Below are 27,896 nucleotides of genomic sequence, written 5' to 3' on the forward strand. Positions count from 1 at the left end.
TGCCTCCCCCAGGGACCGGGACACGCGTGACGGCGCGGAGTGGGGGGCACAGCCCGCGGGGTGTTCGTGAGGCGGGGGGCGCAAAGCGGCACCGGGCACCTCCAGCCCCACCGGGGGGGTCCCGCGCTTCTAAGGCGCGCCCGTCCCCCGCCGCGGCCGTGGCCGTGGGCAGCCCCGCGTCTCCCTTCGCCCCCGGGGTGCCGAGGTCCCCCCAGCGCCCGCCCCGCCGAGCCCTGCCGCGGCCTCTCCCCGCACGGGGTGGTGCCGGTTGACTGACAGCCAGGAGCCCAATGGCATCGCGGAGGCGGGCGGCGGCAGCCAATGGCGGCGTGCGGGGGCGGGCGCGGGGCCGCGGGCGCGGCGGGGCCGCGGCGGCGGCGGCGGCGGCGGCGGGAGGATGCGGGCGGGCAGCGGGCGGGGGGTGCTGGCGCTGGCGCTTCTCCGCCGCTGCCTCCTGCTGGGCCCGCTGGCGCTGCGCCCGAGCGCCGGACAGGACGGTGAGTGCGGGGAAGGGGCGGACGGGACACGGCACCCGGGACGCGGTAACGGGGAGTCCCGCTCTTACCGGCACCCCCGGGGGCTCCCCGGCACTCGGCGGGATGGGGGGCGCGCCGCCACGCGCCCGGGACTGCGTGCTGCGCCCGGGGTGGGGACCGGGACCGGCACGGGGAGCGGACGGGCTCTCCTCTGCTCCGGTACCGGACGGGACGGGCGCCTCGCTGCGTGCGGACAGAGAGCGGGCCAGGATGGGCTCCCCGGTACCGGACGGGACGGGGTCCCCGCGGTCCTTCTGCCCCGGTACCGGACGGGACGGGGTCCCCCCTGCCTCCACCACCCCCTGCATCACCCCAGTGCCAAGGTGCCGCCTGCCCGGGGGTCCCGGGGGTCTCGGCGTCGGTTCCGTCCCGCCCGCAGGGCTTTCCCTGGGAATCCCTGATCCCCAGGGGCCCAGCTCTGCCCCGGGCTAAGAGGATCGCTGGAGCTTACGGTGGAGAGCTGGGAGAGGGGGGCAGGGGGCTCCGTCCCGGGGATGCTGTGGACCCCGACAGCGTCGCTTGGGAGGGATTTGCATCGGCCAGGGTCTGGGAAGGCCCCGAGGGGATGTTCAGCCGAACTTCATCCCAAACACACAATTTTCCCCGGCACTGCTCATCCCCGACTCATGGAAGACCGAGGAGACGAGGATGGGGCTTCCAAAGCACCGTCCTCAGCGAGGGGAAACTGAGGCACGGGTCAGGGCGGGATGAGGGGGGCAGAACCCCGCTGCGTTCCCAGGTGGGGTTTGGGAGACATCCCGCAGCGTGTTTCCACCGGATCCCAACCCCGTCGGTGGACGCGGGGCAGCTCTCCCGGGGCCGGCAGCCTGCCGGAGGTGGGAGCGTGCTGGGCTTTTCCCGGAGCATCACCCGGTTGTGTCTTTCCTGCATCCTGTGAGAAAACAAACAAATCCCTGGCAGCGATGGCCCCAGCGGGGGCCCGACCCGGCCGCAGCTTCGCCCTCATCCAGCAGAAATCCAGTTTTCCCATTTTTTCGCAATTGATTTTTTTTCGGGGAGGATGTTCTGGTGGCTGGGGGCAACTTCCCCAGCCCTGTGGCTCTGCCTTCGCCATTCCCGGCGCCTTGGACGCATCTTAGGAGTCAAATCCCCGAGTGCGCCTGCAGCTCCCGGTTTATCTCTGGCATGCTGGCCCGGCATGCGCTGGCCACGCTTGGGATGCTTTTACCCAGGATTTCCTTTCCCAGGATGCGTTTTTCCCAGGATGGGTCTCCCAGCTCCTCCACACTCGCCAACATGGGGCTGCAGCCAGGTGGTCCATCCAAGACCCCCAGCTTGGGCATACTCCTGACCACAGAGGGATTTCCATGCAGATCCTGGTGGCGCCGACCTTCCGTGCTGGGAACTCTCCTAAAATACCCCAAACTTCTCCCCCGTCGGCACAGCAGCCCTTCTGGAAGCCGCTTTTCTGGCAGCCTCAGTGCCCCTCCCCAGCCCCGGAGGGCCTCATCCTGCCCGGCTGGGCTGTAACAGGGGCTGCTGCCCAGCCAGGGGCAAACTGGGGATTTCACCCAGTCCCGCACCCCGGCCCAGGTCTCAGCATAACCCCCCTCCCCAGTTTGGCTGCCAGCCCTTCCTGCAGGCTGGAGAGGAGTGGGATCTGTGGGGGGGCTGGCATCTTCCATCTCCGGCCCCCCCTTTTTTTTTATCCCTGGAGGATTTTCCCCTCCGGTGCTTTGTGCCGTCTCCCAGCGACGGCGAGGGAAGCCAAGGCAGGGGCGAAGCCATGCCCGTCACTGCTTTTCTTTCTGGCTGTGCCGGGATGATGCTTGGCAGGAGCAGCAGCTTTTTGGGGATGCAGGAGGTGGAGGGTGTTGAACCCTGGACCCCCACACCCCCCAGCCCATGCAGACGGGCTGAGCAGTGCTTTCCCCCTCCCTGCCCTTCTCCCTGCCCCAATCCTGCCCAGAAATCCCGGCTTTCAACTCAAGTTTCCAGGATATTCCCTCTTGCCTGCAGGCAGCAAGCAGGGAGAAAAGCCCCTTTTGTGGTGGTGCTGGCATCCCCCCGGGGAGGAGGCGGTGGGGATGCAGCTGCCCAAGGTCATCCTCAAGGTCGAGGCTGCAGCCAGGAGTTCCTGGGGGCTGCTCAGTGCTGTTCAGCCCCATGTAGGGGGGGTATTTCCTGCTTGCATCGTTTTGTGTCCCCCAAAATTGGGGTCCTCCTGGCCTTGGGGATGGAGAGGAGTGGGAGGTGCAGGTCTGCACTGGGTGGGTGTGGGGGAAACTGAGGCAGCCTCATTTCCAGTTCACCCTGGGGACTGTCCCTGGTGCAGGGAGCAGCCAGAAAAGCCACACACACCAAAAAAAAAAAGTTTCAGATGAGGAAAACATTTGAAAGGGCTGCAGGTGCCCATGGGGTGTCCCCAGGGCCATGCCAACTGGGGAAACTGAGGCAGGGAGCAGCCCAGCTGAGCCCCCCCGCCTTCGGTCTCTCTGCAGGGGACGGCTGTGGCCACACGCTGCTGACACCCCACAGTGGCACCCTCAGCTCCAAGAACTACCCGGGCACCTACCCCAACCATACCGCCTGCCGCTGGCGCCTGCGTGCCCCCCCCGGGCACCTCCCTCCTCCTGGCCTTCGGGGACGTGGACCTGGAGCCCTCCGAGCGCTGCACTCGCAGCTCCTTGCTGCTCGCCGACCCCCAGGCTGGCACTGCCTATGGTAAGGGGGGGGTCCTGGGGGGAGCTGAGGCAGTGCCCGCTGAGGGGCTGTGGATGGGGTGGGTGGTGTCACATGAGGTAAAGTCCTGGATAAGGAGAATATCAGGAAGACGCGGGATTTAGGTAGTTTCATCATGGGGAGGGGGGGGTACACCAAGATGGGGGTGCCCAAGGGGGGGGATATCTGGGAGGGGGGGTACCTGAGGACAGAGGTATTTGAGGAAGGGGATATCCAAGGAGGTGAGTATCTGAGGATGGGGGTACCTGAGTACAGGGGGTATCCGAGGAGGGGGCTATCCCAGGAGAGGGATATTGGAGGATGGGAATATCTGAGGAGGGGTCTACCTGAATACAGGGGGTATCCAAGGAGGGTGATATCTGAGGATGGGGGTGCCCGAGGAGGGGGCTGTTGCCAAGCTTGGGGGGGGGGGGGGGGGAGCATCCAGCCAGGACCAGATGCAGCCACTGATTAATTAATTCTGTCCACCCAGACACTGCCCAAACGCTTCCAGGATTTTCCTGGAGAGATTTAATGGTCTTGGAGGGATTTGACAGCACCAGGAGCGTGACGGGTGCTGGGGGAGATGTCTCGGGGGAATGGGGAGGGGGAGGCATCACTGCTGGGGTGGGGGGGGACGGAGGAGCAGCCCCGAGGCCCGGTGAGGGGCAGGGGACTCTGTGGGAAACATTGGGTGGAAAGGAGCCAGCCAGCCTGGATCCGCCACGGCTCCTGGGACCGGGATGTTTCCCTGTTCTCCAGGGCTCTCACCCTTTCTGGGCTGGTACCCAGAGGGGGTGAGAGCACGTGAGGTCACCAATCCCCATCCCCTCTGCTGTGGCCTTGGGGACACATTTGTCCCCATCTGGGTCCCCAAAGCCCAGAGACCACCTGGCCCAGAGCAATGCGACAAAGGGGGGGGACCCCCAGAGGATGCTCGCGGGGGGCTGGCAGAGGCGGTGGGGGGCGAGGGGAGGTGGCTGGGCACCCACAGCCCCTCTGGGTGCCTTCGCCAGGGGCCTGTGTGCGGGTGGGCAGGGGGTGACGCAAGGCCAGGCCGGGGTCCCGCTCCCTCGCCTGCGGCTGACGCCGGCCCTTGAGAAGTCCCAGATGTTTTTCGGGAAGCGGTGGGAGCAGCCGGAGGCTGTGGGTTCCCTCCTGCTGACTCAGACCCGGTGTCTGGCACCCGGCCTGATCCTGCCCGGGGACGTGCTGGGGTCCCCATGGGGGCAGCAGCCTCCAGCCTGTGGGTGGGCTGGGGGGTTCCCAGCACTCAGGGTGCCTCTGGAGCCCCCAGCCAGGGGGGGGTACCAGGCCGGATGTGGCAGCATCTGCCCAGGGCAGGGTGGCACGGGGCCACCCTGGGCATTTGACCTGGCATCTGGCAGGAAATCTGTGCCTGTGTGTCATCAGCATCTCATCGGCATCTCACTTGCATACCACGCGGAGCCCCATTCTAGCACGGCTGTGACCCTGCGATCATCCTGCACATGCGTGTCCCATGTCCCCTGCACTCGCCCTCTTAGATATGACCCAAGCAGGGCAAAGGTGGGGAAACTGAGGCACAGCACAACCCCACGGGGCAGGGTTTCACCACCAGCACCATGGGGACACAGGGACACGGCTCCCTGTCCCCAGGGCAATGGTGGCATTTGCTCAGAGCATCTCTGGGTGCACCAAGGCCCTGGTGATGGATGTGACGCAGACCAGGAGCAATGGCGGTCTGGGGATTGGGGCCACCTCTTGTCCCCAGCTGGGACCAGAGATGTCCCTGAGGAACCTGCCTGCTTGCTAAGCCGAAGTTTTAATCAGGCAGATGGAGACAGCAAATTAATTTAGATTAAACGAGGGGTGGATTTAGGAGGCAGCTTTGGTGGCGCCTGTGAAAGGGGAGACGGGGGGGGAGCGTGAGGACACAGCCCCTGTTTTGGGGTCCCATGGGGCTGTGCCATGTGTGCCAGCCCCAGCAGCAGGTGTCCACAGGGAAGCATTTGTGGGAAGTGTGTGTGGGTCCCTGCCCAGCCAGGAGCCTGTCTGTCCCTGCTGGGGGAGGTGGGGACATCTTGGGGTGCCCCCCAGGAACCTGGTCTAGCTCTGACCCCCTGTGCCTGGGGGCTGCGACCACCCTGTGCTGCTTGTGGCTGTGGGGGCACAGTGCAAGAGGAGGAGGTGGGGGACAGGGAGAGCTGTGGTGGGCTGTGCCCCAGGCCCCCCCCATAGCGTGGGTGTAACCACCCTGCTGTGGGACCACCCTGGGCATGGGGCCCAGACCACCCTACCGTGCGACCACCCTGGGGCTGGGGTCACCTTGGCCTGGGACCACCCTGGGGCTAGGACTACCCTGCATGGGACCATCCTGGGGCCAGGACCATCCTGGGGCTGGGACCACCCTGGGCACAGCCAAATGCCTGAGGACCCCTGACCCTGGTGGGGGCTGAGCTGGGGCAAGTGAAGCCCTGGGCTTGGGTGCCCGCTCCCCAGGGAGCCCCGTCCCTCTCCATGGCCCCATCGCTGTCGGCAGGGCCCTACTGCAGGAACGCCGGCCCCACCACCCCGCTCCTGCTGACCAACTCCAGCACCGTGACCGTCCTCTTCAACAGCACCAGCCACCGCTCGGGACGGGGCCTCCTCCTGTCCTATGCCACCTCGCAGCACCCAGGTAGGGGGGGGGGACATCCCCAGGGGTGCAAAGACCACCCCAGGCTGTGCCTTGGCCCACAGCGGCAGGGGCACGGCCCGGGATGGAGGGAGCTCCTTGCTGACCCCAGGGTGGGCACCCATTGCCCTGAACCTCGTGGTTTTGCTGGTGGGGACACAACGTGGGAGACCCCCAGGCCACCCAGCCACCTGGGACCTCCCCCCCCAGCACCCCAATATCAGACAGAGCCATGGTCACTGCAGATGGTGGCAGGGGGCTGACGGCTGCAGGAATCGAGGGGTCATCCACCCCCCCACCCCTGACGTGGGGACCTGGGGAGTGACACCCGAACAGAGCAGGGCTCAGTGGGGAGGGCATGGGGTGCTGTGGGGGTCCCTCACCCTGGGGTGTCCCTGCCTTGCAGACTTAGTGTCCTGCCTGGTCCGAGGCACCCACTACACCCAGGAGCATGTCAGGTGAGTGGCCGGGGACTGCGAGGGGTCCCTGCTTTGGTGCCCCCGGCCCCGGATCACTGCCTGGCCCCCTGCCTCCCCCGGGAGCTCGGGCCGTGCTCACCCCCGGGCTCTTGGGGTGCAGCTGCGGCAGGGTGGGGAGCAAAGCGGGCAGCAGAGGGGATTCGGACGGGGGGCCAGCCCTGACCCCCCCTCGCCGCGTGTTTCAGCGTGTACTGCCCTGCGGGCTGCAAGGACATCGATGGGGACATCTGGGGCAACCCCAGCCAGGGCTACCGGGATGTAAGTGCAGAGCCTGGCTCGCCCCGTGGGGCACGGGCAGCACCCATGGGTGCACCCCCCGGGGACAGTCCTCAGCACGCGTGGCTACCGCTTGCCACCCCCAGCAGGCTGGGGGGGTGGGCTGGGCCGCGGGGTGCCCCATGGGTGCCCGCTCTCGCCCCCTCGCAGACCTCGGTGCTGTGCAAGGCGGCCGTGCACGCCGGGGTGATTGCGGACGAGCTGGGCGGGCAGGTCACCCTGTCCCGGGAGAAGGGGATCACGCTCTACGAGTCGGCCTTCGCCAACGGGCTCCACTCCAAAAGGTGGGCAAGGGGGGGGGGGGGGGGGGGGGCAGGGCTGGGGACTCCGGTTGCACCCCACACCCGTGGGGCCCATCCATGCTGACACCGGGGACCTGCCATCCCCCTGGGACCCCCCGCCCCGTCTGATGTTCTCCCCGCAGGGGCTCCCTCTCTGAGAAGCGGCTCATATTCCACAAAGGTATATATTTCCCCTGAAATTAAACCCCAATTTTGGCTGCCAAGCCCAGTGCCACCCCATATGCCCGGCTGGGAGCACTGGGCACCCAACCTGCCGTCTCCCGTTGCCAGCCTGCGGTGATGCGCTGGAGGTGGCCGCCTTCAACGCCTCGTCCTGGTGGCACGAGGTGGATGCGCTGGGCCAGGACCGAGCCTGGGTGGCCACCCGGGCAGCACTGGGCACCACTGGCCACTCCTGGGCAGCCGAACCCAGCACTGAGGCTGCCTGGCTGGAGCTGGACCTGGGCACCCGCAGGAAAGTCACAGGTGAGCGTTGGCCATCGCAGGGGGGACAACAGCCGCCCTTGTCCCTGTGCATGCTGTCCTCCCTGGGGTGACATAGGTGCCAGCCTCACTGCACCCCCCAACTACCCAGAGCAGTTGTGCCCCCCATAACCCTCAGGAGTCACTGCAACTCCTTGTGCTGTGTTTACTGGTGCAAACTGGCATGCAACAGCACCACCACCCTCCCGCCCCGGGCTATCCCCCTGTCCCCTTTATGTCCCCGCACCCCCCCCCTCATCTGCAGCCGTTTCTGGGATGAACAAGTTAATATTATGCTCTTGCATCTGGTGCCAGCGAGCGCCCTTTGTTCGGCCGGAGCCTGCCGGGAGCGGGGGCTTTGTGTGGTGGTGGCTGGCGACCGCGGGAGGAAAATGGGGACATTGTCCGGCCGGAGGCTGGAGGAGGGAGGAATGTGGGGCTGGCAGCCGGGGCCGGAGGTTATCAGCTCCCAGGGGCAGAGTGGGGGGTCCACACTCGAATCTGCCACCTAAACCCCCTCGAAGGCTGGAGGGAACCCTGGGGGGTGATGTCCTGCCCCCCAGTCCTGTCCCAGCAGGGACCTGGGTATTCCAGAGATGGGGCTGGGAAAGCTCTGCCCTGTGCAGTGGGGTATGCTGGGGCACAGGGTGGCCCCCCAAAGCCCCCCCCAGCCCCGCACCCCCTGACTGACAGCAGCCCACCCCCACCCCGGGCTCACCCCTGCACCGACAGGCATCATCACAGCGGGCTCCTCCAAGCAGCACAACTACTACGTCACGTCCTACCATGTCTCCTCCAGCCGTGACGGCAAGAACTGGAGACCCTACAGAGGCAGCAGTGGCCAGGATGACAAGGTGGGCACAGGGGGGACAACGGGGGGGGACACACAAGACCCCCTGCCTGCAGCTATTCAGCCATGGGTACCTGCTTCACCCTCTCTGGCAGGTCTTTGAGGGCAACATCGACAGCCATGGGGAGGTCTCCAATGCCTTCATACCCCCCATCGTCGCCCGCTATGTCCGTGTCATGCCACAGAGCTGGCACCAGCGCGTGGCCTTGAAGGTGGCCCTGGTGGGCTGCCAGCTGGCGCGGGTCCGTGCGCCCCGGCCCTACGGTGAGCCCTTCCACCACAGCCACACCTCCCCCGGGACCTCCCCTGGGCACACCGCGGTGGTCCCACTATGCTCATGGTCCCCACTCTGCCCTGCAGTGCCCAGCATCCCCAAGGAGGTCCCTGTCCCCACCAGCCACCCGGGCAGCCACACACCCATCCCCGGCATTGCCCTGGACCCGGAGAAGGCAGGTGGGTGCCTTGGGGTACAGTATTGTCACATGGGTGCTCCAGGCACCAACAGACCCATGTGGGCTTTAAGCTCCCCCCCCCGTGACAACACATCCATTTTCCTTCCCTGGTTGCATGGGGTGGGCTCCTGGCACCCATGGGTGCAGACAGGTGGGATGGGGCACCTGCGGTCTGAGCTGCCCTCCCTCCCCAGGCTCCATGCTGCTGGTGATGCTGCTCGTCGGTGGCTTCGTGCTCCTCTGCTCCAGCCTCCTGCTGCTGGCCTTCCTCTGCCGCAGGAAGAGGTGGGTCCCATCCTGCCCCTGCTGTGCCCCGGGGGACCCGGTGGTGCCTCCCCAAAGCGCGGGTGCTCTGGGTGGCTGTTTGGCTGCTCGCTGGGTATCAAAGGGCGCAGCCCCCCCAGGAAGGGGGCGCAAGGAGGTAGGGGGATGGTGGGCGCAGGGTGGCTGGGACCCCTCACCCCCATCTTGCTCTCCCCTTGGCAGAAAGCCGGCAGCAGAGCTGAACTGCGGGATCACGAAAGGTAAAGGGTCCCCAACCCCTGCCCGGGGGTCCCGCTGTGCTGCGGGGCCAAGTTCAGGAGGGGTGTAGGTGTTTTAACCGGTGCTGCAGCTGAGCCCCGAGCCGTCCTGTCCCCGAGGGACAGCAGGTGACAACCAGGGGTTTCTGCTCAGGGCACTCCAAACTGGAGTCGAGCCAGGTGTGCTCGCTGCAGAGCCTGCCGCCCCCCAGCTCCGCGCTGGCCTCCTTCCCCACGGCAGCTGCGCCGGGGGACCTGAGCCGGACCCACTCACCAGGTAACGGGGTCAGCAGGGTGCGAACGGGTCCCTTGGCCCAGAGCTGGAGTCGTGTCTCCCCCCTTGCACTCTGGGGACACCCTGGGGTGCCAGTTGCCCCTCCCCAGCACCACTCTGGTCTGACCCCTGCCCTGCATCATGGTCCCATGCAAGAGGGAGACCCTGGCAGGGATTATTATTTATTTTCATTATTATTACCGCATGTCGGGGGAGGGCGTTGGAAGGTGGCTGGAGGGCACCCAGAGCCCCACTCTATGCCCGTCCCCGCAGGGTGGGCACCCTGTCTCGGGTGCGTCTTGGCACACATCTGCCCAGCCTTCCCCAGCCCTGCGTGTCCAGATGTGCCCGTTCCCCCCCACCCCCCCCGTCCCGGAGTGTCCCCAGCCCAGCACCACCGTAACCCTCCCCCGGGCTGTGCGGCCAAACCTCCCTGAGTGTCCCCAGCCCAGTACCCCTGGACCAGCACCGTGACCCCTTCCCAGCCGCGGGGCCAAACCTCCCCGAGTGTCCCCAGCACCAGCACCGTGACCCCTTCCCGGCCGCGGGGCCAGCCCCCCTGCCGCCCCAGCACCCAGCCCAGCACCCCCGGTTGCAGAGTACGCCGAGCCGGACCTGCTGCAGCAGAGCCCCGGCAGCCCGCCGGGCCCCTCCACCTTCAAGCCGCCGCCGGACGAGGGCTACGCGCTGCCGCTGGTGCTCAGCCACTACGCCGTGCCGGGACAGCGGCACGAATACGCCGAGCCGCTGCCGCCGGAGCCCGAGTACGCCACGCCCTTCGGCGAGCCCGACCCGGCGGGCCCCGCCCGCTACCACGCCCCCCCACCGCGCCCCGCCTCACCGGGCGCGCTCCCGCACGTCTACCACGAAGCTTTGTGAGGCCGCGGCCCCGCTTCATCTACCATTGACGGTACCCGGGGCGCCGGAACGGGCGGTTACCGGCGACCCCCCCTGCAAAAATTGTGCTTCCGAAATCTCTTGATGTCGATTCCGCGAGGGCGGCCATGGGCCCCCCCCGTGCCACGCACGGCAGAAGCCCTTTTTAAAGCTGCGCCTGCCGCCCGCCGCCACCGGAAAGCGCCAGGGTGCTGCTGAGGTCACGGCGATTGCGCACGCTGCGCACGGAGGAACGCGCTCGGATCTTGGCTTCCCCCTGCTCTTTCCCTCCACGCCGCGTGGTTTCTTTCCGCGCTCCCGCAGGTTTTTGCCACAAAAAAACGCCGTTTCCACGCCGCGCTGCCCGCCTCGAAGCGACATGCAAATCGCGCGGGGCATGCTGGGGCGGCTTCACCCAGGAGGGGGGGCGCCTTTGGCGGGCGCGGCGTCGCGCATGCGCAACCACGTTCCCTCTGATTGGCGGCGCGCAGAAGCGTTTCCGGGTGGCGGCGGACGGTGCCCCCGGAAGGGCTCGGGGTGCGCGGCGGAGGGAGCGCAGCCGGCGGCGGTGCCTCGGTCTGCCCGCGGGTCATGGGGAGGTACGGGACGGCACGGGGGGCGCGGAGGGGGCCTGGCCGCCAGCAGCGGGAGGCTCCGGCTGTTCTACGCCGGCGCTTACAGCCTAAGATGTGGCGGGGCCCAGGAGGGAGCGGGGGGCGGGCGCGGCAGGCCGTGCCCCGCCGCTCCCGGGGCGGCTCTCGGAAGGGCCGGGTGCGGAGCCGGTGTTCACCCTCCCGGCCCGTGCGGCGGTCAGCCGCTGCGGGGGGTGGCGGGGCCTGCGGGGTGCCCTCTGCAGCGCTGACCGGCGGGGCCCGGCCCGGGGCGGTGTGGGCCCCTGGTAGCTGCCGGTGACCTTGGCCCTTCCCGGCGGCTTCGGCCGTGCCCGGCGGGGAGGTTCGGTGCGGCCCCGTAGCGGCGTTCCCGCGGGCAGCCGTGGGGCTGGTGGCCTCTTTGAGCTGCTGGCTGGGGAGATGCTGGAAGAAAACCTTGGTGAGCGGCGCGTGTGGAGCTGCTGCCTCCCCGGACGCCGAGTGTCCGTGCTTCGGGGGGAAACGCCAGGCTGGAAGCTCTGCGTCGAGGAGGAAGGAGGTTTGAGTTCCCCTTCAACATCTGACAAACACATCCAGGGGGAAGAACAGGACTTTTTTATTCCTTCCCTTTTAGCTACCGCACCTAATGCATAAGTGCTTGTAACAGATGCTTCCCCTAGCAGCGTAGGGGAGGACTTTGTCTCACATTTATAGTAACTAAAGCAAAACCCAAGAACTTTCCCGGTTTGTTAACAATAAAGAGACCCTTGGACTGTACAGTCCTTTGCAAGCCTATCTAAATACTTGGTGAAAATCATTATGTCTCAATGGAAGCGGGAGGCCCCTGAGTGCTCCAGGGAACGTGCTGAAGGTTGGTTTGGCTTTAACATAGACTTTAATTACAGGTGTAACCCTGCGCTGTAGCACCAGTGCTTAACGAGTTACATGGATCACTGAGAGTCAGCGGCTGTGACCGCGGCCGCCAGCCCTATTCCTGCCGCGGAGGGAAGCTGCTGTTGCAGAGGTCTGGGCACACCTCGCATCGTTGCTGACGGCAGATTACCAAGACACTCTGTCTTCTGACAGAAAAGTGAATTTTGGCCAAATTTCTATTCCTGCTTCAGGATTCTGGGAGAGGCCTTGTCCCCTGCAGCAGCGTATGCTCACGTGCTGCTCGGGATTGTGTGATACCTTCTGACAGATAAACCTTCTTGCGCTGTAGTAAGGGTGACGCGTGCTGTCTTGCGTGAAACTGTCCTCTTGCGATCTTACCATAGAACGGGTGATACGAAAAATATCTGGTATTCCTGTAGGAATGGGAGTTATACGGAAGAGGAGGAGGCGAGAGTAGGTTAACGCTGACTGCTGACGTACTGGGAAGGCTTTGGAAAATGGCCTCTCCATTTGCTGGTCCCACAGCGGTTGCTGATGTAATTAAAGATCTAGACACTCAGATAGCTGTAAGTAAACTGCCGGGGCTTGCCGCGGGGCCGGCATGTGGGATTTGTCCTGGGAATCTGCGCAGCCCGTTAGTTTTGTGTTTGGTGATCTTAATGGCACCATGAAAAGGGTGCGATAAGATCTGGAAATAAACGAACAAACCAACTTTATGCTTATAAAGCGCTTTCTGCCCAAGGATTTCAGAGCTTTCTCCCCTGCATGGTGGGTAAGGATTGCTGCTTTATGGATTTGTGAAGTGAGGCGGGGGGTGAAGAGCCAGAGATCAGCCTAAGCTATAAACCAAGAGTAGCACACTGATCTTGTGCTGAGCTCCTTGTCCAGAAGTACCAGCTGAAGGGTTTTAGGGTGCGAGTGTGATGGTTTTACATTGTTAATTCAGCTAAAATTGAGCTAGAAACTTGCTGAGGGTGCTACAGAAGCGTGTCTTGGATATAAATTCTCCTAAAAGGGCTCCGTGTCCGTAGGTGCGCAGTGCATGAGTGTGCTGTGAAAAGAAGCACTAAAGCAGCCCCTTCTAAGTACTCCTGTGTGATTTCTGGTTTGTGTTTCGGTATGAATTAATCCAAACTAACAAAGCTTGCTTTGATGAGGAGGAAAATGTCTGTAGCTCGGGGTAGCGGATGCTTTGTTCATCACTTTGTGTGTGAATGTGCTGTAAAACGATTTAAACAAAGTCTCTTCTCTTGTAAGTTCACCCTGCGATGCCGCTTTTCGGAAGACGCAGCTGCTCTCAGTGGCTGCTTCTCACCCATCTCTGGGCCCAACAGCAGCTGCTGCGGCCCCAGCTGCATGACGGGCTGTTACATCAAACTGTTCTTTCAATGCTCCTTTTACAGGACAGACCTGTCGCTGCTGCCCAAGCGCTTGTGGGGGTGGCAGGTCCAGGGTTTGGACGAGTTTCCTTTTACAGAGCAGCAAGGACAGAGCAAAGCTTCGTCAAGCCTGGTGTCTGCAGCCTTCCAGCCATGAAATACGGTAGTTGTCAGTTAGTTTGCATGTTAGCTCAGTGGCCTGAGTAACTTCAGGCACCAAAGGGTGAACCTGGAAGATCTGAGTAACCAGTGAAACTGCCACAACCCACTTCTGGTTCACTGTTAACAGCTCAGTAAATCTGACTTCGTTTACTGTGGCTGGCAGTTTCCCAGTGTGGGAAGAACAAATCGAAGGTGTGGGCACCCGCCTGTTTCTCTGTCACATCACCTCTGAGAACCCAGACTCGCGCTCTTGGAACCAAAAATGAACCCTGTGTTGTCAAGCCCGCGTCAACGGATCACTGCAGGCCAGCCTTGAAGCGCGGTGTTGCCGAAAAGGAGACCTCCACCCCACGGCAGGCACCCGAGGGAGCTTGAACCCTGCCACCTTCTCAGGCCCGTGGAGTGCAGAGATGAAGACCGAGCCGGTGCTCCTGCCGTTCCCCTGCGTTGCTGCCGCAGGAGCGAGCTGTGTCCTTTAGTTAAATCTCTGTGTGGTCTCTTCCTTGAAGCTGCCTGTGGTCCAAGTGGAATGTGTTCAGAAAGGCCCTGACCGGCGGGTGAGGGGTGGACGCGCGTGTGGGAGCCTCTTGCCTCTTGCCCCACTGCGTGCAGCCACGGCACTTCTCTTGGCAAACTTCACCTTTCATGCCAGGAAAGGTTTTCTTTTCTAAACATTGTTCCTCCGCTCTTGCTGTGTCCAGAGGGACCCAGATCCTCTATAAACCCTGGGCCCTGCCGGGACGCTGCGGTTTGCTCTGGGCAAAGATGCGCTCGCCCCATTGAATTCCTTCTCTGTTTGCTAACTGTGGCTTTTGTTTCCTTTTCCAGTTGATTGGTTTGGGTCCCCACAACCCCAAGAAGAAGCAGGACCTAGATAAGCTTTATGATCTAAAAGCTAAAGCCCAACAGATTATGAACCAGTTTGGCCCTTCTACCTTGATCAACCTCTCCAACTTCTCCTCGATAAAGCCAGAGCCAGCCAGCACTCCCCCCCAGAGCTCCATGGCCAACAGCACCACCGTGGCAAAGATGCCGGGGACGCCCAGCGGAGGAGGACGGCTGAGTCCTGAAAGCAACCAGGTAATTTCATCCTTGACTTTAGGGACACTGGGGGAGATGCTCAGACCTGCCTGTGACTTAATTCCTTTCCTTAAATTACTGGCAAAAACTTCACGTCTATTAAAGTATCAGTTACTGAGTGAGCAAACATCTCCATGTATTCCTTCCTGCCCAGGCACTTTCAGGCTGGATGAGGTATGAACGCTGTAAGTGTGGAGGTTTTCTCAGTCTCAGGAAAATTGAGGGTGTGATTGGGAAAATCTTTTAAAATGTGGTTTAGATGGGAGAAATAAAAGCGCAGATTTGTAGCCTCCATCTTAATGGGGTGGTGCGAGTGGCAGCATCGCTGCCCGGAGCTGTGACTCGTGTGTTTGCTTGTGGTGTGGAGTCTTTGACGTGTGTGAAGTATGCTGCTGCCCAGCAAGTGCTCCAGGAATGGCCCTGGATCTCTGCGGGCTTCACTGGTGCGGGGGAGCCCTCTGGGAAGTGTACCAGTCCCCTGACACAAACATACGTCCAGCAGTTGCACCTTTGGTGTTGGGGAAGCAGGAAGGGCAGGATTCTTCACGAGTGCCTGGTTCATCTGCCCAGGCTGACAGATCAGTGGTGATAACGTCCATCTGTCTTTTACAAGACTTAAGTGTCCCTGCAGTGTTTGGGCTGAGAGGGTGCTGCCTTCTGCCCTGGAATAACCAAGCACTCGCATATCTCTCTGTTTCCATTTGAAACGCTAAAGCTGATAAATGCTAGAGCCACGGAAGTACTTCCTTTGTGCCCTGAGCACAAATGTGGTCACTGATATGTCACTTGCACTTGCTGCCTGCCTCTTCAGGCTTCTAGTTTTGCCTTTGTCCCCTCTTGCCAGCAGCCTTGCTTCAGCCAGTGGCATTTTAAGTGCCAGCTTAGCACAAGACACTTACCCTGGTCTGCTGCATTCCACTCTCTGTTCAGAGCAACGCTGATGCTTGAAAATGACTCCTTAATGCCTGATATTTCTTATCTCTGCCGTTCCTGAGCTGATAACGCTGTGTCAACACACATGACTTGGGGGTAGTGAGGGAGGAGGTCTTTTCTGGCTGTGCTGCATGGGCAGCTCCTTTGCTAAAGCAAGGCAGTGAATTGTTCCTCTTCTCCCGCATGCGCAGGTTTTAACCAAGAAGAAACTGCAAGATCTGGTGCGTGAGGTGGATCCAAACGAGCAGCTGGATGAAGATGTGGAGGAAGTAGGTACCAGCCCACGGGAGGGGCTGCAAAAAGAGCTAATCTGGGAATTTTTTTAATGGATCGGTGGCCCTTTGTTCAAGGCAGAGAGCGCTGGTTCATTTTACGCTTCTGTATTCTCATGTTCGCTGCAGGCTTCAGCCATCCATGTCTGTTTCTGCATCCCACTGTCAAAAAGGGATTTAAAATGGCAATTGTAGCCAACGCCTTTGAAATACTAGCTTCTGAGGGTTCATTTTCATACTTTCCGCATAATTTCAGCTGCTCAGTACTAACAAGGCTGGTTGTCGCCCTTGTTCTGCCACAGATGCTGTTGCAGATCGCCGATGATTTCATAGAGAGCGTGGTGACAGCTGCCTGCCAGCTTGCACGGCATCGCAAGTCGAACACCCTGGAAGTGAAAGATGTGCAATTGCATCTTGGTGAGTGATTTTGTTTCCCCCTCAACCCCTCAGTTGAGGGCTGGGCATGTGCCCTGAAGTGAGAGCATGGCTGCAGTGTTGGGGTGGAAACCTGTGAGTAGTTACAGATTGTTGCTACTTAATAATGCCTTAATAAGGAGGAAATGAATGGGGTGTCTGCCCCTGACTGTCCCCTCTCCAGCTTTTGCAGTTCTGCGGTTTGTAGCTGTCCCATCAGCCTGGTGGAAGGTCCCTAGCACCGGGGGCTGCGTCTTTAGCACGTCCAGTGCTGTGCACCCCTCCGCTGCTCTGCTTTTGTGAAGCTTTTATAGCTGGCGTGCGGATTGGCAGCACATCTCCCGCGCTGGCTCCGGGCAGGCGTGCTGCCCATGTGTTCAGGGTGATGTGGCCGCTCTTGCAGCGGGCGGCTGCGGTAGAGCGTGCTGACCTGCGCTGTCTCTTCCAGAGCGTCAGTGGAACATGTGGATCCCAGGCTTTGGTTCGGAAGAAATCAGGCCCTACAAAAAAGCCTGCACTACAGAAGCTCACAAACAGGTGAGGAGCCCTCGGTAACACTGAGAATCCTGTAGTAGAAGCCTGATATGGGGAGGGTGGTCGTGGACTCCTGGCACGATGTGAATTTTTAGCCTCTTCCAAGTGGTTTGGACTTGAAATAACTTCCAGAGCCTCCTCACCCGTTTGTGCAGGGAGGATTGGAGTTGCTCTGGCTCCCCTGCAGCGGTGTGGTGCTGGCTACACCCTAAGAGAAGCAGCAGTACTTGCTGTCCAAAGGGCAGCCCAGCTTGGAAGGGTTAAAAAACAGCTGAGAGGAGCCAACTAACGTGTCAGCTGCGCCCTTGCAGATCTTGCGCAGAAGGGACTGAAAACACACTGCCAGCTCCCCTGGTTCAGTAGGAAATCCATACCCAGGCACGGGGGGTTCAGTGATGGCGTAGCCCCTTGAACCATTCCAGGAGTCTGGATGTTCCTGGTGAACCGCAGGGCTCTGACAGGCTGCGGCTCAAGTTCCTGGGGCTGTTTGATGTCTGCAGCCCAATGCCGCGCTCGGGTATTCTGCGAGCAGTGTACGGCACCTGCTGCGTCTGCGTGTAAGGGTCAGGAGCCTCGGCCACTCGCCACCATAAGAATTTAAATAGCTGCAAAAAACCTGGAGGCCTGGGAAGGTGTAGCAGAGAGCACACCGTTGTCCTGGGATTTCAGGTGCAGATTGGAGTTGAGCAGCTCTGGGGTTTTTTTTCCCCTCTTAATGTTGCTGTAACTGAGTTGGGCCGTCGCTTTTTAAGCATGGTCAGCGCCAGGGGAGGGGCTGCCCTGCAGGAGCCGTTGGAGCTCACAGATGATATTGCATCTCCCCTCCTGAAGCTCCTGCCACAGCTGCTGGCTGGAGAGAGGAGGCCTGGAGGAGAGTTTAACCCCGTTGCCCCTCGCTGTCGGTGTTTTACTTGCCAGCCCCAGGTGTCCGGGAGGGGAGCGCAGACTTTTCCTTTCTTTTCCTCTGGCTCCAGCTTGGGACCCCATTAAGATTCAAACAGACTTGAAAGACTTGTGTGGAAACGAGTCAGACGGTGTCCTGAGAGAACCCGAGATCCCTTGTTCCTGCATGGCTGTGGGTTGTTTGGCAGTAACCTTGTCTGAGGGGCTCGGCTTCCCACGTTTTTCTCTTTCTTGTTGCAGAGAATGGCACTGATTCGCAAAACTACCAAGAAATAGCCCCTGGGAAGAGCCGGGAGAAGATGCCAGTGCATTTTGGGATATCTGCCTCTCCATTGAAGCCTCCACGATGCCATCCATGGGATATTTTTTTTAATGCTTTACAGAGAAGCATATATTTTTTATTAATGGTGCAGCAATATCTTGACTTTATGAGGAGATCTGCCAAAAACATTCTACGCCCCCTTCCTCATTCCTCCTAAGAGCGCAACATATCTCAAAACAAAGACTTTTATTTGTGACTTGAAAGTGGTTTATCGTATAAGTGATTATCCAAGGGACAGAGCATTTGATCTTGTGTGGGACAGTATTAGAAGCATCTGTAGAGGTTTTTGTTTCCTCCTTCCTGCCCCTACCTGCTCCAGTACTTTGTAATGTCAGTGTTTATATAAATACTTGCATTTGTTTTACATGAATAAAGAAATTATTAATCTAAAACCACGGCACAGTCTTGTGCTCTTCAGGCAGTGTGCAGGAGGGGTGGTGAGCGGAACGGGCGGCCAGCGCGTCGTCTGATGTCTGTGTGTGGTGCTGTTCTGGTGAGAGATCTCCTGCCCCGGCCTTTATAGAGTGAGTGGCAGGATTTGGCCGGCCTCTGCCGTGCTGGTGGGGCTGCGCCGGCGCTCGCCTGCCTCACGTCCAGCCTGTGGTGGGTAGTTTGTCCATCGCTTGGATGTTCGGACCGTTGGGAGTGGGACGGGGGAACTGAGGACAAGAAATGGAGGTGATGCTGGTTCTCTCCTTGCCTGGGGCATAGAGAAAGGCCACGTCCCCCTGCCCGTTCCTGCCTGCTCTGCTCAGCCTCTGTCAGAGAAGCCACGGATGCCATTTGTGGTGGTGAAGCCGGTGCCTCCACGAGCTGCCCCACACAACGGGGAGCTGGTGGGCAGGAGTGGGGCCCATCCTCCCAGTGCCTCCCGGGGAAACCACCTTGGCTGAAGCAATTCAGAAACCAGTACGGGCTGTCTGCTCTCCTGTAACCGCCTGAGGAGCGTGATAAAGGCACGCCGGCTCTCACGAGGCCAGTCGGATGGGTGCTCGGGGCGGGGGGACGCTGCTCCTGCACCGCCGCCGTGCTCGGCTGCTGCTGGGGGAACACGGAGTTGCTCAGCGGCTGCTCCGGCTCGGGGTGCCCGGGGGGAGACCAGCTCTGAGCGAGGGGTGGGTACCAAAAGGGGTTTCAGCTCAACACTGCTTGGATGTGGGACCTGAGTGTCAGGAGGGCCAGCGGTGCCTCTCCGGGAGATGAGGGACAGCCTGGGACACAGGGGATTGGGGAGAGAACAGGGGAACAGGGTGACACCCGCCTCTGCAGCCCCCAGCCCCAGCCTGCCTGGGGATTTCACCCTTCCCCACGGGCAGCGGGGGCACTGGCCACGTCCCCTTCCCCAGGAAAACAGAGGCAGGCAGAGGTGGACAGCGGGTGTTTAATGCGCCCTGGCAGCCGCTCGCTCTCTGCCTCCCGCGCCCCACAGGCACAGCCGGGTGTCCCAGCCCAGCCGGGACAGGCTGCCAGTGTCCCCAGCTCTAACACGAGCATCTCTTCCGTTTCTCGTCCTTTCCCAGTGCCTGAGCCTTGGGTGGCGCCGGCAGTGGGACGCTGCTCTTCACCCCATCCCACGCCTCGGTGGGAGCCAGCCGCCCCGTCTGCAGCGCCTGGTAGATGGCCAGTGTCAGCATCTGGAAAGCCTGGGCCACGTTGCTGGCATCCTTGGCCGAGGTCTCGATGTACTGCACGCCCAGCGAGGCCGCCAGCTTCTCTGCCTCCCTCCTGCCCACCCGCCGCTGCCCGGCCAGGTCACTCTTGTGCCCCACCAGCAAGAAGACAATGCGGAACGGCTGGACTGTGTCCACCACCTCCCGGTGCCACTGCCGGACGCTCTCGAAGGACGCGCGGTTGGTGAGGTCGAAGAGCAGCATCCCCCCAGCCGAGTTGCGGTAGTAGGAGCGAGTGACTGACCTGGGGTGCCAAAAGAAAGGGGGTGAGCGGCCCCCAGGGCCCCCCTGTGCCACCTCAGCAGCATCTCCTGTGCCTGCAGAGCAGCCCCAGCCATGTCCTCTCCCCTGCAGCTGCCCTCAAATCACTGTAAGGAGGAGAATTGGTCCTTTTGCTGTATCAGCAGGTGATCCAGGCAGCTCTGTCCCTGCTTGGCCACCAAAGCTCGTCTGTTCCCTGCAGCCACATCCCCGGTGCTCCCCATCCCCTTCAACCACGTCCCCGGTGCTCCCCATCCCCTTCAACCACGTCCCCGGTGCTCCCCATCCCCTTCAGCCACATCCCCGGTGCTCCCCATCCCACGCAGCCCCGGTCCTGGCGCTCTCCTATCCCATGCAGCCACATCTCCTGAGCTGCCCTGTCCCCCACAGCCAGCCCAGTGGGTGGCAGGCAGCCCTGGCAGTGAGCTCCCAGCCTCTTCCCCCAGCCCTCTGCAGCTGGTGGGGCAGAGGGGTGCTTTGAGGAGGCCCGTATGCCCTTTGGAGCCGGAGCAAGGACTTACAAGGCACCCCCAAGGGCTCCTTTGCCCCTGGCTTTGGCTCACCCAGGCTCCTGCAGCCTCTGTGGTGCTGGGCATCATGGCTCCTCACCCACAGGGCTCCCCCCAGCAAAGGCACTGGTGGGAACACAGCCCCCAGGCTGGGATTACAGCATCCCACCAGCACCCCAGATCTGGGGGACACACCCCGCCAGCTCCATCACCCCACTCATGGCCGGAGCTGGACCCACCTGAACCTCTCCTGCCCGGCTGTGTCCCAGAACTGCAGCTTTACCCGCAGCCCCGGCTCCAGCTCCACAAACTGGACGTAGAAATCCACCCCCACCGTCTGGTTGACGGCGTCCAGGAAGATGCCCTCCGTGTAACGCCGCAGCAGCGAGGACTTCCCCACCGTCGAGTCGCCCAGCATGATCACCCGGAACTGGTACTGCCACCGCGGCTCCATCGGCACCTCCACCGTCTGCCGGCACCCGCCACCCCCGCACCAGGTGCGTGTCCGGGCAGGCAGCGCCGGCTGCCTCCGCTCCTCCACCCAGGAGGCGTTCCTGCCTGCCCGGGGTGCCCCTTTGAAGCCCCCCCCAGTTCCCTTCGTCTTGGCTCCATCCAGCTGGATGCACTCAGGGCATGCCTCGTCCCATTTTCCCAGAGAGGTGGCCCTGGGACAGGAACCCATCAAGTGACAAAGCCATTTGCATACATGGGGGTGTGTGTGTGTTACCTCCCAGTGACCCCCCCCAGAACAGAGCATCCCCCATGTCATGAGCTGAGCAGGGCAGCGTGTCCCTGCCGGGGGTCCAGCACTCAGCCCACCCTTTATTCAGTGCGGAAAAGACTCAGGTTTATTAAAAACGCTCCTACAGGGGATCAGTATTTTTTCAGAGCCCCCAAATTCAGGCTTGAAGTGAAGCTGAGCCAGTGTGGAGACGCAGCCCCAAGGCTGCCCAATGGCAGGGGGCTGCAGGGTGCTGAGCAGGGAGAGGAACATCCCCACAGGTGGAGGGTCCCCTGTCCCCCCTGTCCTCATCAGCACTGGCAGCGCTCCTGGGGCTCTCCCCATGCCGGGGGCGGGTGGCAGCGCTGGCTGGTGATGAGCCTGATGCCACCACAGCCGCGGTGAGGGGCAAGGGGCCCCTGGCCCAGCGCCTGCTGGATGCTCCCCGCCAGCATCTGGAAGGCCAGCTCCACGTTGCAGTTGGTGCGGGCTGAGGTCTCCACGAAGGCCATGCCCAGGGTGGTGGCGAGGTGCCCGGCTTCCTCCGCCGACACAGCTCGCTCAGCCACCAGGTCACACTTGTGTCCCACCAGGAGGAAGGCGGGGGGCCGCTCCCCGGCGGCTTCGTGGTACCACTCCAGGACGTGCTCAAAGGATGCTCGGTTGGTGAGATCGAACACCAGCAGCACCCCTGCTGCGCTCCGGTAGAAGGACCTGGTGATGGATCTGGCCACACGGGGGGGGGGGGGGGTTTGGGGGGCGGCCTGGGACCCCCCCAGTCCCCTCACCTACTTCCCTGGGACAGGGAATTTTGGGTCCCAGCTGGGACCTCGGGAGCAGGAAGGGGAGACCTGCCTGGACCATTTACACCCCCTTTCAGGTTCAGCACACACGCCCCCACCAAGGCCTGGGGGGCTCCGGGGGAGACCTGTGGGGTTTTGCAGAGGCTCTGGGGTCCCTCCACCCCCCCCCCCACCCCCCCAGCCCAGGTTGCTGTGGGGATGGGGCAGCACACACGGGTGAGTGCCAATAGGGCTGAGCACTGGACAGAAACAGGCTCCCACCCCCCCCCCCCCCCGCCCGATCAACCCTGGAGCTCCCAGAACGGCTCCCAGGGATGGGGGCAGTTGGGACACCTCCCCCCAGCCACAGCACCCAGCTCTTCAGCCCTTCACACCCCATTTGAGCCTCTTTCAGGCTTCCAGGAGCTCCTGGCTCCAGCCTGATTCAATCAGGAAAAAACCACCCGGCCCCCACCCACCCGCACCCCAGGACCTGCACCCAGCCCTGCCCCCTTGGCCCCCCCAGAACCAGCTCCAGCTTTGCTGGAAGCTCGGCACAAGGTTTCACCAGCCCCTAAAACATCAGCGCCCCAGCAAGCTATTGCTGCCCGTCCCCACACGCCCGGCTGGGGTCTTCACACCCACCCCAGGGTGGGGGGACAAGCCAGCTGGGTGCTGGGGTCCTGGGGGGTCCTGTGTCCCTGTCCCCGCCTCACCTGAACCTCTCCTGGCCGGCCGTGTCCCAGAGCTGCAGCTTGGCCTTGCCGGTGGGCAGCAGTGGGATGGTGCGGCTGTAAAACTCCACGCCGACGGTGGGGCAGGGGGCTGTGGGGCAGGGGGCTGCTGGCCCCCCGCCCGGGCCCTCCGCGAAGCAGCGCAGCAGCGATGACTTCCCCACGGCCGCGTCCCCCAGCACGATGATGCGGAACTGGTAATGTCCCTCGGGGCTGGGGTCCTGGGGGGGACCCGCCACCGTCCCCATGACTCACCAGCCCCAGGCTGGCCGGATCCTGCCCAGCTGGGCTCTGCTGTGTTGGCAGGTGCGGGGACAGGTCTCCGCCCTCGTCCCCACCCCGCAGCTCCTTCCCTGGGGACAGGGACAGCTCTGGCCTCCCAGTCACTCGAGCAAACAAACTGTCCTGTGGAGGCAGGAGAAGCCACTGGGCTCAATCGTCCTCTCGTCCCCGGGACATTGTGCTTGTGTTGTCACACGCCAGCTCTGTCCCACTGCCTGGTTTTGGTGACAAAGATGGGGACAGCCAGGCTGCGGCCAGATAAGCACGCTGCCACAGAGGGGCTGGTTCCCCCAGGGAAGACAAAATGCTGGGAGCTGGAAGGGATGAGCTCACCGAGGAAGGGGCTCTCGGTCCCCACGGGGAGGGAAGAGGGGCCGGAGGCACCGACTCCGCGCCCGCCGGACCAAGGAGCGCTCCCCAGCCAGCCGGGGCCACCGGCAGCGGCGCGGGGACTTTGCATCACCCAGCCCTTCCCCTCCCGATGGCTCTGCAGGGTCGGCACAACAGGTTCCCCCCGTTTGTTCCCCCTCGAGTCACCAGGGCTCCTGCGAAGGATGCTGGCAGGCACGACGCTGCCTTCGCACCCCTGGACCCACCGCCCAGCACCGCGGGGACGGGGAAGCCCCAGCGGCAGCTGCTGCGCCGGCCCCAGGGCCTGGTGGAAGCGAGTTGGGCTCCCAGTCAATGCAGCGCCGTGTGAACCCGGGGTTATGGGCACGGACCTGCACAGGAAAAGACAAGAGACAGGTTTTGAGAAAAATAATCACGTTGGAGATGCCCAACAGCTGTCTGGAGATCCAGCCACCAGTGCAGCCATGGGAGAAGCACTGATAAACTCGCCTGGAAGGACAGGGAACCCCGGGTGGAAGACATCGCTCAGATTTTGTGAGCGAAGTGTCACCCCAGGACACCTGCGAGGATCCCCCAGCACCAACCCATGACAACACCCCCCCAACACCAGCACAGGAGACACAGCAAGAATTTCAAGTGATCATGTTTATTTACCCTCAAAATGTTTTATACCGACATCCCCCCCCAAAAAAAAAACCTCTTTCCCTGAGAACGCTCCACAGAAGGGGCTGTTCTTCCACGCAATGTTCAAACAGGAGCTTGAGCAGCACCTGGAGCCAGACAAGCTCCTGCTCCCTGTGGCGCGGGTGAGCAGAGCACAGGAGCGGCTGCTCCCACCCGGGGGAGCTCACGCCTCGGGAAGGAGCCAGGATCCAGCTACGAAGAGCTCCTGATTCGGGAGGAAAGGGCTGGAAATGCACAAAGTCTTGCACTGCGGCACCAAAATCCTCGGGGATTGGCTCACATCAGCTCCACGTTCTCTTTAGACCTGAAGAAGAGATAAAAAAAATAATCCAGCCTGAATGAAGAGCACTTTGACTCTGCATTGCTCCAGCTTTCACGCATGTTAAGGAATTCCCTGCCACCGCCTCTTCCCGTGCCATGCTGAGATTTTGGCTAGTTCAGGCCTGGCCTCAGCCCCATATCCGCAGGATTCATCCAACAGTCTCCAAAGAAAGGAGTCATCACGGACCAGGCTGCACTCACTTCAAGAGGGCTGGTGTGGTGCACCTGATCTCACCACCACTCTGCCCTGCAAATACGCTGCCCAATTAAAAAAAATTTGCTAACGAAGTCAATCGTTCCCACCTGCAAAGCCCTGCACAGGCTAGATGATAGGACCGGCCACTTCCAGCACAGGCACAGTAAGCCCAAACTGTCCTTTGTCCTCCAGGACTGGAGACCCCAACTCAAAAGACTGAATGCTTGGCAATTATCCACAAAGGGTGCTCATGGGCTCCGTGTCACGGCCTCCCCCATGACTCAGGCCCTAAGGAGAGCAAACCAAATCCTTCCACGGGCAACTGGGACTCTTAAGTTCTTGGCTTTTTTCCAGTAAGGGAATAATTCCTGAAAAAAAGAGCCACAGGTAAGTGTCTGCACGCCAGGAATCGGTGTGTCAGATTCAGCTAAAGTAAACCCCAGCCTGCAAATCTTCATGGCACCTCTGCTCTCTGTGCCAACATTTACCTGTTCTCTTGCTGGGAGGGGAGGTTCCACTCGCACCCCAGCCCTCCCCGAAGAACAAGGCCAGCACAGACTGTCTTCCAACTGGCCCCTCTCAGAGCAGGGCTGTACCAGCAAAGAGGCTGAGACCAGTCTGAATGTTAATTTTCCTCCTTTTTTGACCACAAGATCGGTATTCAGATCTGATGGGAAAGGGATCTGGAGGGCCAGGCTACAGAGCTCTGCCAAAAATGCTACATTCTTACCTCGGGTCTATCCAGCAGGCAGGGCATCAGCTGAGCAAGCTCTGAAACACCAAGCAACCCTGGAAGACATTGCAAGACCCCCCCAACATCAGCAGCAGGCTGCAGACCCAGAAGTACCCATCACTGACACACCTGCCCTAAAACCACCTAAAATTCCTGAAAATTTATAGGAAGGGCGAGTGACAGCAGCAGGCAAGAGAGGCCCAGCAGTCAAAGACCTTCCCATTGCTCTTGCATGTTGTTGGAGACCTGTAGCTACTGCAGGGAGCCACAGCTCTTGGATCAACACGCGGTCACCGCCGAGCTCACCTGGCAATGCCTGTTACAGCTGCGGGCAGCAGACGGAGCGAGCAGCCAACTGTCTGCTGGCTTTGGATCAGCCTGGATTCCCAGTTCTGCCACTAGCCAGGCCCAGCGACAGTGGAGAGACCCCATAACCCACCCACACATGATCTCGACAGCAAGAATTAAGGGGAGTTGGCAGTTTTTAATGACTGCAGCGGTACCTGTAACAGGCCCTGCCAGAGGGTGAGCCTTGGCTGCGGGGCCCAACGCCCAGCACCAGCCTGCAGAGGGCCCAGGGCGCCTGGGCCGGGCTCCGTGCTGGCAGTGCCTGCTAGCCAAGGGCTGCTGCTCGGGCTCCGGCCGAGGGAGGCTGTGCAGCCAACCCAGCTCCCAGCGTGCGGGAGACACCAGAGCCCGGCTCACACATCTCACCTTCCCCGTGCTCCCAAGCCGAGGCCGCCATCAGCCGTCCCCCGCACCGGGCTCACCGCCGTGCCAAGGTGCTGCGGGGAGAACACAGCCTTGAGCTTTGGGTGACAATAAAAGCATCTCACACCAACCCAACCGCCACGACACCCGCCCCCTCCCACCTCCGCAAGCACCGGCTCGGACCCCAGCAGCAGCTACTGGGGCAGCTGCCCTCCCCCGGCCCCAGCCCAGGGCCGTGTAGTTTCCTGCAATGTTGCCGGACAGTTACGGAGAATCAAACTGAGCGGCGACCGTCAAGGAAAAACTCCTCGCTCTCGGCTCCTTTTTGACTGCATCTGCCACAGCACCGAGACAGACGCAGCTTCGACAGGGCCGGCCAGGCCCGCGCCTCCCCCCCACCCCCGCCCAGCAGCCGCCCTCCGAGGCTCACCCGCGGCGGGCCCGGCCCGGCGGAGGGAGCAAGGCCCTTCCCGGCACATCGGAGCGCTGCCCGCCGGGGCGGCCCGCGAGCGGGCGACGCAGGATGCCGATGCGGGGGGGGAGCAGTGCGACGAGAAAGCCCCGGGGAGGGCGGATGGCGGCGGATGGGTCCCACACTCCCCGCCCCCGAAGCCCCGCGGCCGCCATCGCAGTGAGAGGCGGGCGGAACCCCGCGGCGGCGCTTTATAGGGCGGCAGCGCGGGCGCCGATTGGCTGCTGGGGCCGGGCCCTCCCGCAGAGCCTTCTGGGAGCTGTGGTTCGCGCCACCTGCCGCCACCGCGCCCCCCGCGCCGCGCCGTGCCGTGCCCAATGCGCCATGCCATCCCGCCCTGTGCCATCACAGCTCGTGCCATGCCATCCCATCCCATCCTGTGCCATCCCATCCCGTGCCATCCCATCCCATCCTGTGCCATCCCATCCCGTGCCATCCCATCCCATCCCGTGCAATCCCGCCCTGTGCCATCCCATCCCATCCTGTGCCATCCCATCCCGTGCCATCCCATCCCGTGCCATCCCATCCCATCCCATCCCGTGCCATCCCGTCCCATCCCATCCCATCCCCCTCCCCAAAGGATAATCGCTCCCCCCTCATCCGACAGCAGCAGGGAGGGTGGGGAAATCCCACCCCCAAGCCACAAGACCATGATTTTCTCTGGAGCTGGGCTGCGCACCGCCCCCCCCCCCCAAAAAAAAAAAAAAAAAAAAAAAAAAAAATCTCTGGTCTGTGTAGCACAAAGAATTTCCCTCTCCTCCTCCCCGCCAGGTGTGTGTCAGGGGTTGCTCTTACAACAGGTGAAGGCAGCAGCCACCTTTTTCCCACTCCTTCCTCTGTTTTGGAAGGCGGGGGGAACACCCCACCCTCGGGGAATGGAAGGAAAGTTTCTTGGAAACAAAAGTCTTACCTGCCAAAACAGCACCTCTGCCTGGCTCCTGGCTTGTGATCCATAATCGGTGGAAAGGATTTGAAAGGAGAGCACCTGCCGGCTGGGTGGAAGGGGCTGCTGACATGCCTGCAGGCAACTGATGCTGAAGCCACAGCCACCCTGAGAAACCAGGCTGAAAAGCCCAAGACTGCGTCCTACCCCTGAGCCCTGAAGAAAGTGCAAAAAGGACGAGGGAGAACAATAGTTAGTTTTTAATCTCTTCTGAGCAAAATGCACAGATGAAAAAATTTACAGAGCTCGGCAATCAGCCTTTCAAGCTGGTCACCCCACCACAAACATGCCGGATTACCAATAAAATGAGTCCAGCACTCATTTAATGCAGAGCTCTGGAAATGAGCCCCAAACCCTGCATGGCCAAGCTCTTCTGAAGACAGCTCTCCACAAGCCGGTGGGGACAGGTTACAAGCAGCTGGTTCCGTCCTCCACCTCCTGCTTGGATCTCGCAGCTGCTCTGCCAAGTCACGAGGCATTCCCTGGGCAGCCCAGATTCTCCTTGGCACAGCAACTTGTGCAAAGTGAACCTAGAAATCTCCCTGTCAAATCTTAGGGCAGGCCAGAAACTGGGAGCTCTCTGCAGCAAAAAAACCCCCACCCAAACAAACCTTCCCCCAAAATTCAAACCTTGGTAAAAATCAAGCGTTAGGGAAGAGAATCTTCCAAATGCTAAA

General features: G+C 61.8%; 4 protein-coding genes, 1 long non-coding RNA gene and 5 other non-coding genes across 12 annotated transcripts; 2 read left to right on the forward strand and 8 right to left on the reverse strand.

Moving 5' to 3' along the window:
- The first annotated feature begins 364 nt into the window (after positions 1 to 364).
- Positions 365 to 10,720, forward strand: LOC121084520 (discoidin, CUB and LCCL domain-containing protein 1-like). The gene is given in 16 exon segments (XM_040586092.1): positions 365 to 497; positions 2,999 to 3,108; positions 3,110 to 3,221; positions 5,740 to 5,877; positions 6,281 to 6,332; positions 6,539 to 6,611; positions 6,780 to 6,913; positions 7,054 to 7,091; positions 7,202 to 7,396; positions 8,126 to 8,247; positions 8,339 to 8,507; positions 8,604 to 8,696; positions 8,890 to 8,980; positions 9,182 to 9,219; positions 9,371 to 9,493; positions 10,089 to 10,720. Coding segments are annotated over 16 exon segments (1,869 nt in total). The 5' UTR covers positions 365 to 397; the 3' UTR covers positions 10,370 to 10,720.
- Positions 10,406 to 10,534, reverse strand: LOC121085933. Its single transcript, XR_005827246.1, has one exon. It is a non-coding gene; the product is annotated as a U11 spliceosomal RNA (small nuclear RNA).
- TAF12 (TATA-box binding protein associated factor 12) lies at positions 10,657 to 18,241 on the forward strand. Of its 2 annotated transcripts, XM_040586095.1 has the most exons (7): positions 10,894 to 10,965; positions 11,862 to 12,416; positions 14,220 to 14,471; positions 15,596 to 15,673; positions 15,979 to 16,093; positions 16,539 to 16,627; positions 17,768 to 18,241. In XM_040586095.1, the coding sequence occupies exons 2-7, from the start codon at positions 12,348 to 12,350 to the stop codon at positions 17,801 to 17,803; spliced, it is 639 nt and encodes a 212-aa protein (XP_040442029.1). In that variant the 5' UTR covers positions 10,894 to 10,965; positions 11,862 to 12,347; the 3' UTR covers positions 17,804 to 18,241. The 2 variants fall into 2 exon arrangements, with proteins under 2 accessions (XP_040442030.1, XP_040442029.1); XM_040586096.1 differs by lacking the exon at positions 11,862 to 12,416 and having other exon boundaries at positions 10,657 to 10,965.
- Positions 18,242 to 19,330: 1,089 nt separating this feature from the next.
- LOC121084307 (ras-related protein Rab-39B-like) lies at positions 19,331 to 20,758 on the reverse strand. The gene is made up of 2 exons (XM_040585642.1): positions 20,529 to 20,758; positions 19,331 to 19,763 (listed from the first exon to the last, which is right to left on the reverse strand). Exons 1-2 carry the CDS (start codon positions 20,741 to 20,743, stop codon positions 19,331 to 19,333), a joined length of 648 nt encoding a protein of 215 aa, XP_040441576.1. The 5' UTR covers positions 20,744 to 20,758.
- Positions 20,759 to 21,199: 441 nt separating this feature from the next.
- LOC121084308 (ras-related protein Rab-42-like) lies at positions 21,200 to 22,774 on the reverse strand. The gene is made up of 2 exons (XM_040585643.1): positions 22,509 to 22,774; positions 21,200 to 21,736 (listed from the first exon to the last, which is right to left on the reverse strand). The coding sequence occupies exons 1-2, from the start codon at positions 22,772 to 22,774 to the stop codon at positions 21,322 to 21,324; spliced, it is 681 nt and encodes a 226-aa protein (XP_040441577.1). The 3' UTR covers positions 21,200 to 21,321.
- A 1,015-nt stretch (positions 22,775 to 23,789) lies between these two features.
- LOC121084523 lies at positions 23,790 to 26,455 on the reverse strand. 2 transcript variants are annotated; one of them, XR_005826761.1, is made up of 5 exons: positions 26,235 to 26,455; positions 25,808 to 25,902; positions 25,091 to 25,149; positions 24,468 to 24,728; positions 23,790 to 24,147 (listed from the first exon to the last, which is right to left on the reverse strand). It is a non-coding gene; the product is annotated as an uncharacterized LOC121084523 (long non-coding RNA). The 2 variants fall into 2 exon arrangements; XR_005826760.1 differs by having other exon boundaries at positions 25,808 to 25,878; positions 26,235 to 26,454.
- On the reverse strand, positions 24,285 to 24,355 carry LOC121085935. Its single transcript, XR_005827248.1, has one exon. It is a non-coding gene; the product is annotated as a small nucleolar RNA SNORD99 (small nucleolar RNA).
- On the reverse strand, positions 24,935 to 25,052 carry LOC121085929. The gene has a single exon (XR_005827242.1). It is a non-coding gene; the product is annotated as a small nucleolar RNA SNORA61 (small nucleolar RNA).
- LOC121085928 lies at positions 25,253 to 25,383 on the reverse strand. The gene has a single exon (XR_005827241.1). It is a non-coding gene; the product is annotated as a small nucleolar RNA SNORA44 (small nucleolar RNA).
- Positions 26,038 to 26,182, reverse strand: LOC121085923. The gene has a single exon (XR_005827237.1). It is a non-coding gene; the product is annotated as a small nucleolar RNA SNORA16B/SNORA16A family (small nucleolar RNA).
- Positions 26,456 to 27,896: the final 1,441 nt, after the last annotated feature.

This window comes from Falco naumanni, chromosome 3, assembly GCF_017639655.2.
Source record: "Falco naumanni isolate bFalNau1 chromosome 3, bFalNau1.pat, whole genome shotgun sequence".
Classification (NCBI taxonomy): Eukaryota; Metazoa; Chordata; class Aves; order Falconiformes; family Falconidae; genus Falco; species Falco naumanni.